The following is a 20341-nucleotide window of genomic DNA, read 5'->3' as shown; positions in this document are numbered from 1 at the left end:
ATTGTTCCAAATGAGAAGCAAAGCTTTATTATCAATCATCCAGTTCAGGGTCTCACCTGGCCTGTGCATACTGTATTCCTGTAGCTGAAGGCATAACGCCGGACTGTCACAGAGCCCACACTCTCTCACGCCAGGCCAGGCCAGTTTAAAGTTTCCATTAAAGTAATGCACACATCTTTAGCATATGGGCAGAGAGTCATGGAGGCACAAGGAGAACACAAACATTCCACTCAAGCAGTGAGCAGGCTGGGATTTAAGCAGAGGACACTGAGCTAGGAGGCAGCCATGCAACTGCACCACTCTGGCTACCTTTTACTAATAAAAGCTGTCATTTTAATTTGAAATGTATCCTTTTTGGCCTTTTAATAGTGCTATTCTATAAATGTTACCATATAAATCAAAGATTATTTGAGAAAAGACTTCATTTTTCATTCTCAATTTTAAAATGACATTGCTGAATTTTTTTAATCGATTTTTGTGTTTCCACAATATTTTGCAACATTAAATGTCACTATGGTTCAAATCCAATGAGAACATTGAGTTTACAGTAGCTTCACTGTATGGGAGATCCAAAAATCTACAAAAATCTAATTTGTTACCAATGTCTGTAAAAAAATGCAGAATCGTTTTTAGATTTCTATTAACTTTCAATAAAAAGCATCAAAACACTTTTGACAAAACTCTACAAAACTATTAACTACCAAATTTTAAACTGCTGAGCAAAATATGTTTACAAAATATAATATAATATAATGGAACCTAAAATAACATTATTCATATTTTTCAGCTGCAGATCCCTCAAATTCCAAGGAATATCAGGACGTAATCTTGTATTATCTTGTATTCAGTTTTGAAGAGTAAGGGATTACATTTTCTTTGTTTTTGTGTGGCATGAAAATCAGCTAACTATAAAATACAGCAAGATGTTCTAGCCGGGACAGTTTAATCGATGAGATGCCAGGCAGGTGGCATTGGCATTACCTCATGGCATGCATCGACCTTCGCGATATTTCTTTCATTCTTCTGCCTGTCATGTACGTCTGTTATCTAGAGTCATTGTTTCTGCATGTATATGGGATACAGCAGTAACTAATATTACCAATGTGACACCTCATATAAATTAAACATCAGGTAATTGATTAAACTAATAATTTTGAGACTTAAAACTCTCTAGTTTGTATGTCTTTTTTCAACACAAAGTAAACCGATATGAAATAGTGATTTAAAACAGAAGGTGCTCCAGTCTGTCCACCTAGGTAGTATATTCTACATTATCCTAAAGTCTTCTTAAGAATTTTCCCCACTTCTTTTCTTTCCCTTACCAACTCATACCAGCCCTTCTGATGCTCACTCATTGAGCTCATTATGTTAAAGACATGAGACCTGTCCTCTGTCACACATGTGTGTCAGAGGGTCACCAGCTGGGTATGAGATGGGGCGCTGCCACTAACTGCTGTCTTCTTTTGCCTTCTCAGTACTGAAAATACCGCCCAGTGAGGGCAACTGACTCTGCCTCTTCCTGTCCCAGGACCTTTAAAGCCCAGCCACCTGGATAGAAGTGTCAGTCGTTGACTGGAAAACAGAGGAGATGGAGCTCCTGCTAGCCAAGAGAAAGCCTCTAAAGAAGCCTTGATAGGTAGTGACCTTGTATGTTAGAACACCACAGGGAAACATTGTACTCACACCTTTGAGCGATGTTTATTTTCCAGTTTTGCAAGTAAAAGGGAAAAGCTGGGCTGGTGCCCCAACATTTATCTTGTCTTTTGAGCAAGCACACCTCACTGTTTCGAGTGTGTCTCAGGACATTTATCCTACCAAAGGGACTTACTTAGGCTTGTTCTGGTCCTGTTTCAATGTTTTCAGCTTCAAATAAGCAGGCTTATGACGCAAGATTGTGGACACAGCTTTAAAACTGGACTTTCTGTAATGTAAAAATTGGCAGGGATAACTATAATAAAAATTCTTCAATTTTCACTAAATCTCCCACTGAAAAAAATGTCCATGATTATTATCCTCTTAATCATCCTTCAGTTGCCCCAATTATCTTTGGGGCCATTTTTTGATGGATAGTTCAGAAGACCAATTAATTTACTTTTAGCCCTACTTTGGCCCCTAAGCCATTTCATCCCCTAACTAATTATTTTTTTATTATAAAAAGAAGAATGAAACTGTCTGAGCTTTGCTGTAAATTATCAAGTGAGGGACAGAATCTTGAAGAATTTCCCATTTTCTGGTGGGAAAGACTCCAGAAATAGTTGAGAGCCTTGGAATCCAAGAATAAATCCAAAGATGAAAGGATTTTGTCTTTCAATTGGAATACATAGAACACATAATATAATATAATATAATATAATATAATATAATATAATATAATATAATATAATATAATATAATATAATATAATATAATATAATATAATATAATAATGCCAGCAGCCATGCCATAGGCATTTCAGAACAGGTAATCCACCTGAAGCTAAGCATGTTTGGTCCTGGTCAGTACTTAAATGGGAGACCAACCACTAAAAGCTTGGGGTGCTGCTGGGAGAGGTGTTGGCAAGGCCACCTAGGGGATCCCAGTGCAGTGACAGGGACACAGTGCTATAAAAACTGGTGCTTTGGTTCTTTGGATGTCCTGACTCTCTGCAGTCATAAAAGATCTCTGTAAATCTTTTTACAAGAGTAGGGTGTTTCCCAATGTCTTGGATAAATTGCACACTGCAGCCTGATTATTCTGGGCCCCTAATCCTCCCCTGTCCCTTTTTGGCTAACTATCTCTCTCACCCCTTCACCACCTAATAGCTAATGTGCGGTTAGTGTACTGGCATACGGATGGCTGCCATTGCATCATCCAGGTGGTTGAAAGGGTTCCCCATTGTCTATGTAAAGCGCTTTGAGTAGGTTAGGTTAGGGAGGTACTACATGAATGTCATTAATTATTATTATATACAGTATAATCCTGCAAAATGCTCAGGAGGTGATGGGGGGCCAATTGGCATTGCTCAGTAGTTGGCAAAGTCAGTGCTCAAGAGCCGCAGTGGCTGCAAGTTTTTGTTCCAACCCAGAACTCCATTATGTTTATGAAGCACATATTGTTCAAACAGAATATTATACTTCATTTTAGCTGGATAATGACTGACATGATTTTAGTTGTCTTCTTTATTAAGATTCCCTGTCTAAATTGATTATTTTAGTCAGCTACTTTTGCTGTTATGATGGCTCCTTATTAGCAGTAAGATACAAATGACAAAGGCACCAGTAGTTCTCCATCTAAATTGCTTCCATTTACTCCTGTGTGTATTCATTATAAACTAACTGATTAATAAAATATTTGGAGGGAAACTGACAACAACAAAAGTAAAGGCCTGAGGATTACTAATCTGCTTTGGGCTACAAATCATGTGGAAGATATTTTTGGAAAGGAAAAAATCTACAATGTAAGAATGACCTGTCATGGCAGGCTGAAAACACAAACAAGCCATAAATTTAAATAAGATCTGTTATAGGTAAGGAGTGGTTTCTGATTAGGCAATCAGATTGGAACAAAAACCTGCAACTTGCTAGGAACATCCCAGACCAAGTTTGTAGACCCCTGCCTTAGGTCATCAGATCTGTAACTGTGCCTGACTTTGTTTACACTCACATTGCAAGTCTCCTTGTTCAGTTGTGATTTTTTGCTCCGGTTGGATTTGCTTATCTTGACGGGTCACATTCACAAGCACAAGTGACCTGCTGTATCTTACTATAATGTGAATGCACCTGTCCTCCGAAACAGCAGGCAGTTGTGTATGAGTCATTTGTGTCACCAACAACAAAAAAAACGTCACATTTGTGAGACAATCTCATGCATGGTACTGTATGTTAGTAGCCAGTGTATGCATCGATCTGAACATAGCAAACGGCTAGACTGTTACATTAAAATGAGTTCATCAAGAACACAGTTGGAAACTCGTCAAGGGTAAATTAAGCACAAACATTAGGAAGTGTTTCTTCACACAAAGACACATGGAATAGCTACCAAGTAGTATGATAAACAGTAGGACTTTAGGGACTTTCTGAACTAGACTTGATGTTATTTTCGTGGGCTGAATGGCCTGTTCTCATCTCGATTGTACTAATGTTCTTTTACTGTCTCCGTAGCTATTGCATCAAGAGATGTACGGATACGAGAAAGGAGTCATTAATGGTTGAACCATGACTGTTGTTACAATTGTAGCTCTCCTCCATTGTTGTTTTGCAGCACTCAGTCCATGCAAATATGGGGAAAGAAACATATGAATTCTGATGTAACTATTCTCATTCATGTCGCATTGGCCACAAATGAGATATGTATCCCATCTAGGACCACATCTGAAAGTGACTCAAACCTGATTTGAAAAGTTCAGATTTCTGTTTCTGAAAACATCAGATTTGTGTCACATTAAGGCCAAACAAATCGGACTTGAGTCACTTCAGCCTGGTAATGCGATCATAGCCTTTGTCTTACTTTGATTTAACTGACCACAAATGCCCCCAAGAGGTTCATTTTCTCCAGGCATTCGGCTGACTGGAGTTTTTGCTGTCCTCTCTCTGTTGTCAACTGGCCATACCTCAATGATAATACTAATTGGCTAATATAAGAATCTTTTTATGTCAATCAATTTGAAATTACTTGTTCTACGAAGTAATCTAATCTTAATGTGTCTATTTACTAATGTGTCAGATTTTTAAAATCTTACTCAAGTTAGTGACGAGTATGATGAAAAGATAAACTGAATTGAATTAAATTGAAAAACCTCTAAGCTCGTGAACTAAGTCTTGAAAATACCGTGAACGCTAACACTTTACCAGTGTGACATTCTGTCATTTTATTTGCTATTAATGTGGTCCCATTCTTGGGGTGGAAATTTCAGTGTCACAAAAGGTGAAGGACAGGGTTATCTGACTTTCCTTTCTCTGATTTTCCTTGGAAGCAGATCTTTTTCAGATCACCACCCATCAATGTGGTACATCAGAGATCCCGAGTGGGTATCTTAGGTGTTGGTTATTTTATTATGTGGCCACACCTTTTCAGAAGATTTGCAGGTTTACATTTCTTGACAGGTGGTGCCAAAATTCCTTTGCTTTTTTGGTGAAAATCAACACTACAAGGGGTAAACTGAGTGAAAAGTGTGATTGAGGTGGGGAGGATTTTTTTGTAGTTTTGCTGGACATTATGGATACAACAAATTTAGCAAAATCTCTGTACGATTTCAAAAAGCCCCATTGCACTTTTTATAAAACCAAACCCATATGAACATCTCACTAACTTTGACTTTAAAGGTGTTGAAGAGTCCCCTGCCTGTACAACAATATTGTACATTTTTAAAGTATATTCCAAAAATAAGGGCCAACATATAAAAATCAGGACAATCGAAGATTCTAAACCATTGCAACTGATGCATTCTTAGTGATGTGTTGTCTTGAATTGTGGTAAAAAGCAACTGAGAGCACTCAGATGGTAACTTCTGGGGGAATGTGGGCACCTTGTTCAGGTCTGCAGCATCATTTAGAATATATTTAACATTTCTGGCAGTCTACTAAACATTTCTATAGTAATGTTATACATGACAGAAGGAAAAACAGCAACAGAAAAGAAATGAAGTTGTCAAAAAACACTATATAATAAATACATCTCTGAAGGTAGTGGGTCGTTTTTGCTTGAATGAAAAACAAAAAATAATATATATAAATAAAGCATTTTCCCCTTTCCTTATTAGCTTTGGTTCCAATAAATATTCGGGTTGTTTAATTTTATTTACAATATTCACATAGCAAGCCCTCCCTTTCCCCCTACTTGCTAGAGAGTATGGATTGCCTCAGATTCAGTGATACTGAAACATGAATGCATGGCCTTTGGTGAGAATTATCTGAGACATTTAACGTTACTCACCCTCACAGAGACAGCGAACAAGTTCAACCATCGTTTATCACAGATGCTAAGTTGTAGATCACCAAAGTGTGATAGTCTGCCACCTGCAGGGCAATGAATGTCAAACAGCAGTCTGACTGTGTTCATGGTCTGCTGCCCTCTTCTTACCGACTTCTTGCCATTTGATTAGATGTTTTTAGAGGGACAGGGAGAGTGATATGGAGCGGAGGTGAGGAGAATATTTAAAGAAAGAGGAAATAAATAGATGTAAAAGTAACTGGCAGCGCACACTACGGTGGGGCTTTGTTTCTGAGTTGGTCATCTTGTTTTTCTGCTCGGACTGAAGCTAAGGTTCCTTTGGCTGAGGTGATAGAAGGAGAACAAATACTCTTTGGTCTACAAGGCATTCTCTTCACTCTCCTCTTTTTCGACTGCATGCTTGAGAACATCTGAAAAGACAAAAAGGGTCAAGTAAGTTCTAACCAAGCTCTTTTCTTTGATTCAGGTGGACTGACTCAAATCTACATGGTAGAAAGAGTATTGTCTCACACAGTACCCTGCATCTGCCATACATTACAAGGACCCATCAGCATACCATCTACTGTCTCCTATGAAGATTTTATTTGTAACAATGTCACAGTAGTCCACAAAAGATGATTATATTTCATGGAGTTTCAAAACTGGCATATCCATATGTCCCTGGGATCAAAAGATCCTTTGAACAGCAGATATGGAATTCAGGAGCTTCTACATAATAGAGTTGAGTTTGAGGGCTTTGTCAAAATTGTAGAAGGGGTCAAATGACCTCCCAATAGACAGACAGAAGAATCAAGGGGTTTAAAAACTGAGGACAGATTCTAGCACCTTATACAAAACAGCAGAACACTCTTCATGAGAACTGGCCATTCAGATAAACAGACTTGACAACACTTTAGCAATGTTATTAGGTGTACATGAGATTTACCTACTCCTTCAGGCTACGCTTGGAAACAAACATTAGTGATCAAATATTTTTTTTATTATTTTTTTAATTTGATATACAAATATGACTTCCAAAGCACATTTGTGATTTGATGTCTGCTATAAAAGTGTTTCAGACAAACGATTTATAGAAAAGAGTGCCCCATGCAGAGCGGGTATATGATCCAGTGCCACCAACACAACAGGAATTGGAGCGAGTTCCTCCTGATAATATACAGGGCAGCTATGACTTTCAACAGATCCTACATGCCAGGGATGAGCTGCAGGGTTTCCTAAATCAGAAAATGGACTTATGTCCTTTCTACTAAACATATATAAAGTAGGATTGGGTGTCTTTTGCAAAGGGAATGAGTGCATTCTAAGAATGTTTTTTGGGCAGATTATGGGCACCATGAGGAAAAAGGATGTCATCCTCTGCTTCCTTAAGTGCATCTTAACTATTAAAGAATCGAACTCTGGGCACATATTAGGCCCACAGAGGATTCTCTGCAAAACTGAGGTTCACCAAAAACCTTCTCAACACCAAACATACCAATGTCTCCTATGAGTCAAGGATGAGATTAAGTACCACTTCCTAAACAGGCTTGTTCTTCTCTGTCTCCTACATAGCAGGCATAGAATTCAGCTGATTCTACTAGCTGGTATGGAAGACAATGTTTCTGAGGGAGAAATCTTGAAATTTGGAACTTTTTACAGAGGAGATAAAGAATCTCCAAGATAATGTGGATTCTTGTGGTCCAGTGTCCTGTGCTGAATACACTGAAAATACTTTTTCTTTATTATTTTCTGATCCCAGCTGTCAATCCCCCATCATACTACATGAGTTTTGCAGGGATTTTCTGTTATAGTCTTCATTTTCATAAGTTTAGTGGGCAGTCATGGCACACTCCATGAACATCACCAGAGACTTAGTCCTACTGCTATGTGCCTCGCCTTAACATGGCTTAATCTGTGGAGGAAGACTGACAACCAATGAGCACTCAGCCAGAAGAAAAATGAATGCAACGTGGCCACAAGGAACAAAGAAAAGCGGGTGTTTTGGACTCAAAAACAGAAGACAGACTTGTCTGTCTGATGTTTCAAATTTGCCAAGACTGCAGCTGAACTTGTCATATCTGGAAAGTATCTGAACAGTTAAGTTAATTGGCTATCAAAATGTGGTGATAACTTGAAACTGTGCTGAAAAATCATCATGAAGTCATGTAATTTGAAATCCGCAAGGCAATGAGATCCAGCAACTGTAGCCATTCAGTATAACATGCTGTTTGACTATAAGTCGTGAGTGTACCACCAACTTAAGATGCCATTTCAATATTAGTTATAAAGAGACAAACTTTACTTTCTAAAATCGTTCGATAATGTGCATAATCTCCAGATACTTTGGAATTGCAGAGGTATAGCATGATTGTTTGCATGTATTTTTGAATGCTGGGTGGTTATTTGACCAGGCCAGGGTCATACAAGGAATCAAAATGGCAACTTAACTGGCAACTTTATTATTTCATTTTCAGTGCCTTACTCTATAAGCCATGCTACACATCTGCCTCAATAAAACTACTCTGTTCTGCCGTCAAATCAAGAAAACTGTGAAACAACCATACCGTTCCACCTCCAAAATGGAAGAAGAGAAATACTGCTAGCATGTAACACTCAGTAAGCATATGATTTAATAACATGTTACCATGCTCTGGTTCCTAGTGCTTATCAGACAAAAATGGATGTGAGAACTTGCACATCTTACTAACCAGTAAAGAGTACCTGGGTACACAATTAGCATCCCTCTGATAAATCCTAATTATTCATCTAAATATTCATCTAAACACACAATTCCTCTTACATGCACAGTTTCCAGAATGACGGACACCAATGGAACGTCCCAGGAAGCAAGTCGCTCTCCGTAGGTGACAGGCAGTGGGATAGGTGACGTTGTTGTTGCCACAAATAGACTGCTCGGATGAGGTAGGTGTGGGGCATGGAGCAGAACGACATATGACACAGTGGGCACTCTCAGTCTGGTCAATCACACAGGTGTGGGTCCCTGGGCAAACGACATTTGTGCAGGACTCTGCAGAAGAAAAAAAAAGAAGCATGGCAGGTTGAGAGAGCCGGACACTTGAATGGAACCAGATGTCCTCTTCCTTGTGATTTAGGCTCTTTGAGATAACTTATGCTTACACATCTTTATTTGATTTTGATTTTATACCAGAGACAACAAAAAAAGGAGACTGATGGTGCAGTCACACTGCGCTCAGCACATCCTGCAAACTCACTTTTACATTCTCCTTGGTACATGACCTCCAGGTCAGGATGGCCCTTGCACCTGGCCATAAGAAGGGCACATTCATCCTTGTAGGTGTTCCCATCTGCACCACACACTGGTTGCCTACGGGTGATGTTGGAGCAGTCCGGTGCACAGGCACAGTAAGGGCGGCCCTGCTTCATCCGACACACTTTGCCAAACCCACAGTCAACACCGTCACATGATTCTGCAAGAAGGAAAGAAAAATGAAACGGACAATCTGATCAGCATTCTCTGCACCAGAATGGCTAGACTGGCACCCCTCCATCCGGGTGGCAACGGACTCCTTTCGATACCTCTTATCAAGAGATGCAAAGAGAAAAGTCTCTTTATGTTCACATAATGAAGCGATTGTGCGAGAACAGGATTCGTCTCATTCCCTGAAACCTGGACTGCAGCTTAGTGCTCAGCAGTGACGACAATCTCTTAATACCTTCATATGCGACTTGGCTGGGAGGCCTTGCCTCAGCTGACCTCAATATACTGCGCTTTTCTGTGTGTGTGTGTGTGCCCAGTGCTTCTACTGTTCATCCACTCTACTTTTCCTTTATTTTCAGATTACAGCCAACAAAAAAATTTATCATTTTGTTTAGTAAACAGTTCAGCTCTTTTAAGACTGCTGTTGTATTCATTTAATTAAAGTATACATCATGTAGCTAAAGCAGATGGTGGAGATGGATGCTAAAAAAAAGGAAGCACTGCCTTCTGTAAGCCAAATATGGATTATTAGTTTTCATGACAAAGTTGACTAATTCTTATCAGATATGTGCCAACCATATACTGCATAATACCTGACAAAATGTAGAATTGTGCCCTAAACAGACATACAGCTACAGAAATCTATCTGATTTCCCAAGTGACACCTTCAAGAGTTTAACTATAGGGATTAATGGCCTGCCTAGCCACCTTAATAAAAGGACCAGGGTCTGTGTGTGTGTCTGTGTATCTGTGTCTCCATCCAGATGTTAGGGTTAGGAAGAACACTTTTAAAATAGGCAAACATGTAGAAGAGGGGTCAACAAAATCAAAAATGATAATAAAAATACCATATAATGGTCTAAAAATAAGAAAATTAGTCTTGCTGGCCTATTCTGTTGTCCAGCGTTTTATGCCAGAAACAGCAGCATGATAGCAACTTTCTTACACCCATTTGGGACACATGGAGAAGGTTTATAGCTGTAATGCTAGCTAGCATGGTGGGCAGTGAATGAGTGAAAATTACAATAAATCAACATGCATGTCGAGAAACCAAAGCCCCAACATGACTAGGCTAGACTAGTCACTAAATAAGGCCATTATAGTAATCACCACTTTTGCATTTTCCCAGCAAAACAGTTCGACTGTAAAAGTGGCTGATGCCAAGAGGATGCAGCAAAAACGGGAGCCTCTTTCCAAAGAGGAAAAGGCCATAACGAGGGAAAGGAACCAGATGTATATTATTTATGCCAGACCAAATGAAAAATCCATGTCTCTCTATTATAAAAAAAAAACTTGGGACGAGACGTTTTTCCTGCGACAAGATGTGATCTTTTGAAGAGAGACAAAGAGACACTTTCACATCCCACCAGATGGACAATGTCACGTCATACTTACAACCTTTGGAAGCAAGTCCCGTGATACACATGCAGAGCAGGATAGAGATAATGCAAGTAGAAAAATTCGAAAGACTCAAAAAATGGCAGTAAAGATGACATTAGCGCAAACAAACGGAAAATATTACTTGGTGAGATAACAGACAGCAAAAAGAGATTGCATAGTGCTTGAGGATGTCTGGGGGACAAGAGAGACAAGGCAGTGACTTTAAAATGTTCAAAGCGCACGAAATGTAGATCACATGACACGGGAGCAGCAAACCAGCAGCTGATCGAGCAAAGAGGAGGTAAAAAAAACAACTGTCATTTGATTCTTATTGTATCACTGTTAAAGAGGGGTTTCGGAGGAGCAACCGTGTCTCCTTGGGGTGTGTTCAGCCCCCCTCTTTACAACGGTGCGTAGCACTTGGTGGGGGTTTGGCAAATGAAGCGAGCCCCCTAGTATCAAATTAAAAAAAAGCATGATGTCTACTTTGATTACTTAGATTTCAAAGTGTCTTAGATGGGTGGCACAGCTAGACTGCTGGAGCTAATCCCAGCCAACACAGGTGACAAGGCAGGGAACAAACCCCGGGCAGGGTGCCAGCCCACCGCAGGGCTCACACACACACACACCAAGCACACAATTTAGGATCACCAATGCACCTAACCTGCATCTCTTTGGACTGTGGGAGGAAACCGGAGTACCCGGAGGAAACCCACGCAGACACAGGGAGAACATGCAAACTCCACGCAGGGGGGACCCGGGAAGCAAACCCGGATCTCCTAACTGCGAGGCAGCAGCGCTAGCACTGCACCACCCTTTGACAGAATTCAGAGTATATTGAATTCACTAGCAATTCCTAACCTGTGTGTTCATCACTTTAGTTGAAATGGATTCATAACAACTACAAAGTGTATAGAAGTGATTATAAAGACTAGTAGGATTTTGACTTATGGCATGGTATGTGAAATACAGAACAACAGAGTCCATTCTTAAGACATATAATGCATGTATGTGGCCTCATTTAAATGAGATAAGTTTGTTTTATTGTCATAATGTATTCCTGTACTATGAAAAGTATTTGATCCTGGTCCCACTGGAGCAAGAAAATGAAATGCTGTGAGAATACAACATTAACATTAATCGGTTGCAGTTGGTTCAGAAGGCAGCATCCAAACTCTTACTATTAATGGTACATAAAGCTGTAAATAATCTTGTTCCTTCCTATATTTTGCAATGCATGTCCCCCTACATTTCCAGTCGAATCCCTAGATCATCTAATATTGGTTTCATTTGTATGCCAAGAGCTAAGCATAAAAGAAGTAGTGAGGCGGCCTTTTGCTGTCATTCACAAAAAATCTGGGATACTTTACCAACAGAGTTTATGACAGACTAATACTATAGAATATTTTCAAAATGTTTTAAAAACCCACTTTTTTAAATTTGGCTTTTTTGGATATATTAATTCTCCAGAGGAAACTGTCTTTTCACATAACCTTTGGGGTTTTTACAACTGCATTTTAATTCTATTTCTAATAGATTATACATGAGTATCATATTCTATATCATAGAATATTATAAATCAATATAATTTTCTTCATAACCTTTTTTCATTTTGTACTTTTCTCTACTTTCTTTTCTGGTTTCTCTGTAGTGACATTTTGTGCCACCACCACCTGATCAATGTCCTGTGCAGTTGCCAGTGATGTTGAAACATGAGCAAATACCGAATCTCCTAGGATGAAGCTTAAAAAATAAAAAGTAAGAACTTAAGTAAACTATCCTCAACATTCTTGAGTTTAACTTTTGTGACTTCAATCATTCATGTTATTTTATTTGTACCCTTATTTTCTCTTTCTCATTGGCTACAGCGCATAATTGTAGGCTTTGCAGAGATGTGCAGTAGAGAAAAAATTGAGAGGTCTGATGTGCACAAGTTTGGGGAGCAGCTAGTGTCCTACCATTGTAAAGTAAAGAGCTCCCCATATATTTTTTGCATATTTCATTGTTTTGTTTAAAGAAATCAAGTTTAGAATTGGTGGCGCAGTGGGTAGCGCTGCTGCCTCGCAGTTAGGAGACCTGGGTTCGCTTCCCAGGTCCTCCCTGTGTGGAGTTTGCATGTTCTCCCCGTGTCTGCGTGGGTTTCCTCCGGGCGCTCCGGTTTCCTCCCACAGTCCAAAGACATGCAGGTTAGGCGGATTGGCGATTCTACATTGGCCCTAGTGTGTGCTTGGTGTGTGGATGTGTTTGTGTGTGTCCTGTGGTGGGTTGGCACCCTGCCCAGGATTGGTTCCTGCCTTTGCCCAGTGTTGGCTGGGATTGGCTCCAGCAGACCCCCGTGACCCTGTGTTTGGATTCAGCGGGTTGGTAAATGGATGGATGGAAGTTTAGAATTGCAATTATGTCCCCAAAGTGTAGTGCAAGTCTTTTAGGCTCTAAGCCCAAGCATGCAAAATCAGTGATGTGGCTTAGTGAGAAAATAGATAGTGTTAGATACACTTTGTGCCAAACTGTCAGCAACTGTTGACTGCGACTAGCTGGCCAGAGACATTAGGGCTGCTGATCGCATTATTGATCACAGCCTCAAGGTTAAATGTCAACTCGCCTTTGCTATGCTCCCATACTATGAGACCCATAAGGATCTCAAGTGGCACATGAAGCAGACGTCACTGATGGATCATTTCAAGACGATGCGTCCTTCACAATCTCCAATGTCATCACCAGCTGTGAAGCACAGAGTGTCAAGGGTGAAGTCTTGCTGGCTTCCAAGAAAAATACATATTTTTATTCAGATGTTAACATGAAAGGTCACAGTATTCTAGGAAATCATTAACAAGAAAAAATGTTTTCATGTTACAAATTTAATTTTGTGTACCACATTTTATGAGTAATTTCTTAGTTACTGTGTTATGAAAAGTGCATATTACCAGAAATAATATTTTGTTATGAAGAATTCCATGCAGAAAAGTGTATTTTGATTAATCTGTAGCAAAAGATTACAGTTGTAGTAGAGGCGGGAACCTAACCCCCTAGTTTCAAGAGGTTCAAAGCATTAACACTGATGTCTTCGACTTTCGCGTCATTTCCTAACAACGTCACATTTGCAAAAGTTGTGGATTGACTGTACATTTATGTTCAGTAGATTGACCAGTGGGAGCTGGGTGGTCTTTTGGCCACGCAGCCCCTGCAGATTTTGTTTTTTTTTTCCTCCAACATCTAAACCTCTGAGTTTATTTGTTTTTCTGTCTTTCCCAGTCATTTGATCATTAGAAACTCAAAAACGCATCTAGATAGAAAGACATTTTCTATTACAACTGTACTTCTTTGCTATGTAAATGTGTATTGATTTAGTCTTATCTGTTATTTTTGGAATGTCATTTTTTCTTTCATAATGTCATCTTGCCATAATTTGTTTTTCTTTTCTTGCCATTTTTACTTTCTCATCTTGTAAAGCTCTTTGAGCTACATCCTGTGCATAAATCAATAAATGGTATTGTTGTTATAAATGGCACAATGACAGTGTGGCAGACACAAATCATTAAACAAAGCAATGACAATAAGTACACTGGGCTGCACCAAACAATCAATGCACTTTATAGGTTCAGGTGCTGAATCCATTTTTGAAATTTGAATTTCTCTACTACAAACCATTTCCATGAGATATCGGAATTAGTGAAAAGTGCCATTTTGAAAAAAAATATGTAGTTTTTTTTAATAGTAAGTTTCATTTGTTTTAAGGCATGTTTTTTTTTTCATGCGCAGAATATTATTTGAGCTGCAAATGGCAGTCTTCCTCATTCTTAACATTAGTTGAAACAAAAACAACCCGGAATCAATCATTTGTTACACATTTTTGCTCTCAATCAGTATTTTTTTTCTTCTTTTTATTCCTTCAAAAGAGCCAGGAATTCATATTTAGAAGTTTAGAAAGATGACTTTTTATTGTGTAGAGAAGAGAAAGTAGACAGTGAAAATATTTTTTGTCCTCACTTTGGTTAAGGCTGGGTTTGATCAAACAATTAGTGAAGGCAATGAAGAGAGATGGAGAAGGAGTCAAATATCTCAAGCAGGAGATTCCTCCATTAGCAAAGTAGAAATAAAAGAAAAATTCAGGAACTTTTCAAAGGCACAAAATTGAAATCCAAGCTGTGCAAAGAGCTTGGGAGGCATTTAAAAGTGGATGTTACAATTCTCTTGGGGATACAAAGCCAGAAAACTGCAAGGAAGTAGCTGAGGAGGTTTTCTCTTCCTACCTACCTAGCATTTGGGTGCAACACATCTTTCAAAATTCACTTCCTACTCTCTCCTTTGAGTCTTTTTTCCCACCAGAGAACATGAGAGCAGCCCCTGATGAACATGGGGAGAGAGTTCCACGAGGACATCACTAAAATGGAGGGATGTTATAGAAAGTGGAGTGAGTCAATATTAGCATGCATCGGCAGGTTGAACACCTTCAGAGGATTAGAAGAGGAAAAGCCAACTAAGTGACTACTTTTTGCGAAGTACTATAATATTTTAAACAATTATTTGTGGTGGTGCAGTGGTAGCGTTGTTGTCTTGCAGTAAGGAGACTGGGGTCAAGTCCTGGGTCCTCGCTGGGTGGAGTTTGAATGGATCTCTGTGGGCTTCATCCAACAGGTCAAACACATACAATTTAAGTAGATTGGTGATGCTGAACTGTGTGTGTGTGTGTGTGCATGTGTGTGTGTATGTGCATGTGTGTGTGTGTTCACACAGTGGGACGAGACTTTCTCTGAGATAATTTCAGGTTCCACGAGACAAGACTTTCTGCCAAGAGATTTTGACAAGTCCCGCCCTCCGCTCAAACATTTACAACCACGCCACGGTCCAATCACTTCTCATTCGTGTGAATGCAATTGTCAGACACAGTTCCTGCCCTCTCAGCTCCAAGTGGAGTCAGAAATAAAAGACAAAGAGTAGAAGACAAAGTAGAACGCTGTAAAGAGGTTCAAAAACGTTGGCACAATAGAGCAGGTTAGAGATTATGAAAGTAATAAAATTCAGAAGTTTAAAAAAACTGATAGTAAAAATCGCATTAGCGCTAACAAACAGAAATTATTACTCGGAATAACGGAACAACGAAAAGAGATCGAATATATGGACATAGGTGATATGACAGAAGTATGTAGATATTGTTTGGCTTTAAACTTTAAGTCGGAGACTTGTAGATTGTCTAATTCATGTTGCCATCAGGGAAAAGGAGTGTTCCAAATGAAGAGGCCTACCCGTGAGAATTAAAAGGTTTGTTGTTTGGTGAAAGTGAAATCCACATATGTGAGCGGCAGAGACATGAAGTTGCTGACGCGTAGTGCAGGCAGGGGGTTTGGGGAGCAAAGCCCCCTAGTTTTCTCTAAAATTATAGTTTTTTTCTCAAACACTGGGTGTGATAGAGCAATTATATTCCCAGACTAGGATTCAGCACTTTGAAATCTATAAAGAACACTTTAAATTTTTGATAGGAAACAAAAAAAGTTTTTTTTTTCAGAACAGTGATATTTATAAATGTGCTTTAACATCAAATTACAGTTATAATCATTGGGAATAAATATGTAATTGTATTTACCATGAAGAACAAATAACAGCCCAAATAACTGAACTGCAAAATGGTAAGTACCAGTAAATCAGCAGTACAGTACAGTGGACTGCTGCCATAACGCAGAAAGTCAGTGTGCTCTCCACTGTACATCCAGAGAAGTTAGAAGGGATAATCAGAAAAAGATTAACTTTCTCAGAAGCTTCCATTACTGTTTAGTCTTCTTGACAAGATAAGTCGTGGTGATGTACAACCAGAGATTCTGCATCTGGCATATCGTGCAATGTTGGTCTCCACATTACAAAAAGGCCATCATGACAATAGATGAAGTCGAGAGAAGAATTACTAGGCTTATTCCATGACTGCAGGGTTTGAGATATGAGGAGAGAATGAAGGAGAGATCTGTTTGCATTTAAAGTGAATAAAGATGAATGTGTCACATAACAGAATCATTCAAAAGTACAAAGACAGTTGGTAGGGTGGATGCCAGTAGATACAAATTGATTAGTGTTAAATTTTCCCCAAATGTTAGAAAGTTATTCTTCATGGAGAGAACTAAAGATTCCAGTAATAATTTATGAAGTAGTGTCATAGATATTGATACTTTTGGGACCTTCACATCTTGTTTGGATTTTATTATGCAAACATTATGTAAAAAGAAACTGAAGATCTATATTAGCCTAAATGGCTTATTCTTGCCAAATTTTCACAAGAATATAAGAATATTCTTATCCTTTTATATTCAAGTACATTCTTATTCGTTTATGTCAGTCTAAACTGTGGCACTATGCAGTATACCATATGGCTAAGTAAGCAGACTTTAATCTACAAGAACGCTGACTCTTTGTGTGAAGCTCACCAAGGTATCAGCTCTTGCTGTTTTCCAGTTGTCCATCCATTTTCCAACCTTCTTAATCCAGTTTATGGTCACAAAGAACATTCCAATTATATCCATTCCAAACAATCCTTAAACCTACCTTATTCAAGCCAGGTTTTTGGGGGGCTGAAACCTATCGTAGCAGCATAAGGTACAAGGCGGGAACCGAAGCGTGATGGAGCGCTGCCACTGCTTGTGCCCACACGTGAACAATTTAGAGCCACCAATTAATCTAATCTGCACATCTGTGTGGATTTGTCAGGATGAAAATCAACACACGCTTGGGGTTAACACAGATATTGAAAATGTGCAGAATTCAAACCTGATCCATGAGGCAGTAGTGCTAACCGCAGTGCCACCATGCCACTGTCAACTGTATACCGATAAGGTGGTTTTGGAAAACGGATGGACAGATGGATATGTTGGGATAAGCAAAACCATTCACAGTGAGACGAGGTGCTCAATTGATTCCACATGTGTCTGCCTGTCGTTTAGTATTTAAATAAAAATCTCGAGTGTGGAAAAAAATTTTAAAATGCCAGAAGTGTGCAAATCCTCAGTTAGGAGGGGGTGGTTGAGAGGTAACAGTGAGGACAGTGTGGGGCAGGTGGCAGCGAGTTTTAGTGTATTGAGTTTTTATGTGCACAATGATGTGTTATAGTGTGTCTTCATGTGGGAAATATGCAGCATGTCACTGCACTCCTCCATGGTGCTGTGAATAAGAGGCATACATAGAACTGATTTTACCATCGTGGTACAGATGATATGCTTTACACAGCTGCAGAAAAGAGCACAAATAAGCATGCAGGTGTGAACGAGGCTCAAGGAAGCAGTATTGCTTGTCTTCCATCCAAAAAACTTTAAAACCACAAAACAATCTTTATTAAGTGCTTACAAAATGAAGCTTGCCTGTTTCATTTTTCACTATATATGAGATATATTTAAACAACTAAACTATAGACCAGAAATTTAAATCTGGATGACGTTCATTAGGGAAGAAGCATTACCTATCTATCTATCTATCTATCTATCTATCTATCTATCTATCTATCTATCTATCTATCTATCTATCTATCTATCTATCTATCTATCTATCTATCTATCTATCTATCTATCTATCTATCTATCTATCTATCTATCTATCTATCTATCTATCTATCTATCTATCTATCTATCTATCTTTCAGGCTAATTATGTGAGGTGACATGTTCAAGTGATCACCACAACACTACATTTAATCTACACTCTAATGTCTCACTTCTGGTTGTGTTCACACCTCAGGTTTCAAACTCAATTTGCTTCGGCATTCAGTGACCATTTTAGAGCAGTGTTGATCAACTATCGGGTTGCAGTCTGCCACTGCTGTATATAATGGTAGTGGGTCACAGTGAGTCGTGGAGGGTCACCACTCAGAAACTCTTATTCAATTCCTGCCCTAATGTGATGATTGTGCTCGATTCACCAAGTGGGACCCTTTGTCTTCAGCAGGGTCGTGAAGACATTTACATGGGAATAAGTAGGTCATGATACCAAAAATGTTGAAAAACACTGAATTAGAGCATATCTTTGTCTTTACTTCTAAGGAAAACTGTTGCAATACTTCTAGGGTACACGTTGTTGACATGTCCTACAAAGTTCTAGGAACATGGTTGTGTCGCAGCTGAACTACTGCAACCCTCTGCTTGCAGGAACAACAAGCTGCTATAGATGAAACAAAATGCAGCAACTTGTCTGTTGCTCAGTCAGCCGAGGTGGACACATGTCACTCCTCTCTTTAAATCATTACATTAGCTTCATGTAGTGACATTTATTAAGTTCAAATCCTTGATGCTTGCTTACAGAGTAGACAGTGGGTCTACACCAATGTGTATGGAGACAATGGTGAGGTCCTATGCTCCTTCTCGACCACTCAGATCTCCTAATGAATGATGTCTGGTGATGCCACCTCTGTGTGTGGTATCAAATCTCAGTCCAGACTCTTTTCATGTGTGGTTTCTGGCTGGTGAAATGAGCATCCCACCTCCATTCAAAACTCAGTCTCACTTAATATGTTTAGGAAGCATTTAAAGACTGTTGTTTGGTGATTTTCTGTCTATGTTATATTAGCTCTTTTGTAAATCCGGGAATTGCAACTCACTTTTTATTTTTTTCACTTCTGGAGATCTATTTTGTACCCTTGTCCAGTAACACTTGTTCCCTAACAGTCCCTCAGACTAATGTTTACTCAATTATGTTGACATCTTTTTTAAGTGTCTGATCAGCAAAGAAATGTAACTGTTGTCACACATGTGCATTGGGTGTCATCTTCCAAGCTCATCAGAGGTAAGCACTACCACTCTACAACATAAGGACCACAGTCGCTGACTGTATTATCTCTTTTTCTACCCACAGCTCAGACAAAAATGAGGACAACTGACTCCACTCCTCCCGGTCAAGTAACTATAAAACTGAAATGCTCCAGATAGGGGTTGTCTCATTTCAGTAAGAGAAGACCGCCAAACAGGGCTGCAACCTGACATTTTGACATCTATACAGAGCATTGTATCATTCACAAGCCGTACCAGGCAAAATTACATTTTTTATTTTCTGTTGTTTGTGCAATTGAGCAGATGGAAAGAGAGAGGAGGTTGAATTATGTGGCGATAGTGAATCAGGAAGCGCAACGGATTAGCAAGGAGGAAGTAAGAACAGCTATAAAGAGGATGAAGAATGGAAAAGCCGTTGGTCCAGATGACATACCCATGGAAGCAAGGAGGTGTTTAGAAGAGATAGCAGTGGAGTTTTTAACAAGATTGTTTAATGGAATCTTGGAAAGTGAGAGGATGCCTGAGGAGTGGAGAAGAAGTGTACTAGTGCCGATATTTAAGAATAAAGAATAAAGATGTGCAGGACTGTAGTCACAACAGGGGGATAAAATTGATGAGCCACAGCATGAAGTTATGGGAAAGAGTAGTGGAAGCTAGGTTAGGAAGTGAGGTGATGATTAGTGAGCAGCAGTATGGTTTCATGCCAAGAAAGAGCACCACAGATGCAATGTTTGCTCTGAGGATGTTGATGGAGAAGTTTAGAGAAGGCCAGAAGGAGTTGCATTGCATCTTTCCCCGACAGAGAAATATGTTAGAGTTGTACAGGATATGTACAAGGGAATTGTGACAGTGGTGAGGTC

At 39.3% G+C, this 20341-nt stretch overlaps 1 protein-coding gene across 1 annotated transcript in view; it reads right to left on the bottom strand.

Annotated features, from left to right (window-relative positions):
- Positions 1 to 360: 360 nt before the first annotated feature.
- fstl3 (follistatin-like 3 (secreted glycoprotein)) overlaps positions 361 to 20341 on the bottom strand; it is a 59771-nt gene continuing 39790 nt past the window's right edge. Inside the window, exons 3-5 of the mRNA XM_028816230.2 lie at positions 9141 to 9356; positions 8708 to 8935; positions 361 to 6338 (exon numbers count right to left, since the gene is read on the bottom strand). Of these exons, the coding sequence (XP_028672063.1) occupies positions 6286 to 6338; positions 8708 to 8935; positions 9141 to 9356 (497 nt within the window). The 3' untranslated portion in view covers positions 361 to 6285. The remainder of the gene's footprint in view (positions 6339 to 8707; positions 8936 to 9140; positions 9357 to 20341) is intronic.

This window comes from Erpetoichthys calabaricus, chromosome 12 (genome assembly GCF_900747795.2).
Source record: "Erpetoichthys calabaricus chromosome 12, fErpCal1.3, whole genome shotgun sequence".
In the NCBI taxonomy this organism is placed as follows: domain Eukaryota; kingdom Metazoa; phylum Chordata; class Cladistia; order Polypteriformes; family Polypteridae; genus Erpetoichthys; species Erpetoichthys calabaricus.
This window is presented reverse-complemented; position numbering and strand designations above follow the sequence as displayed.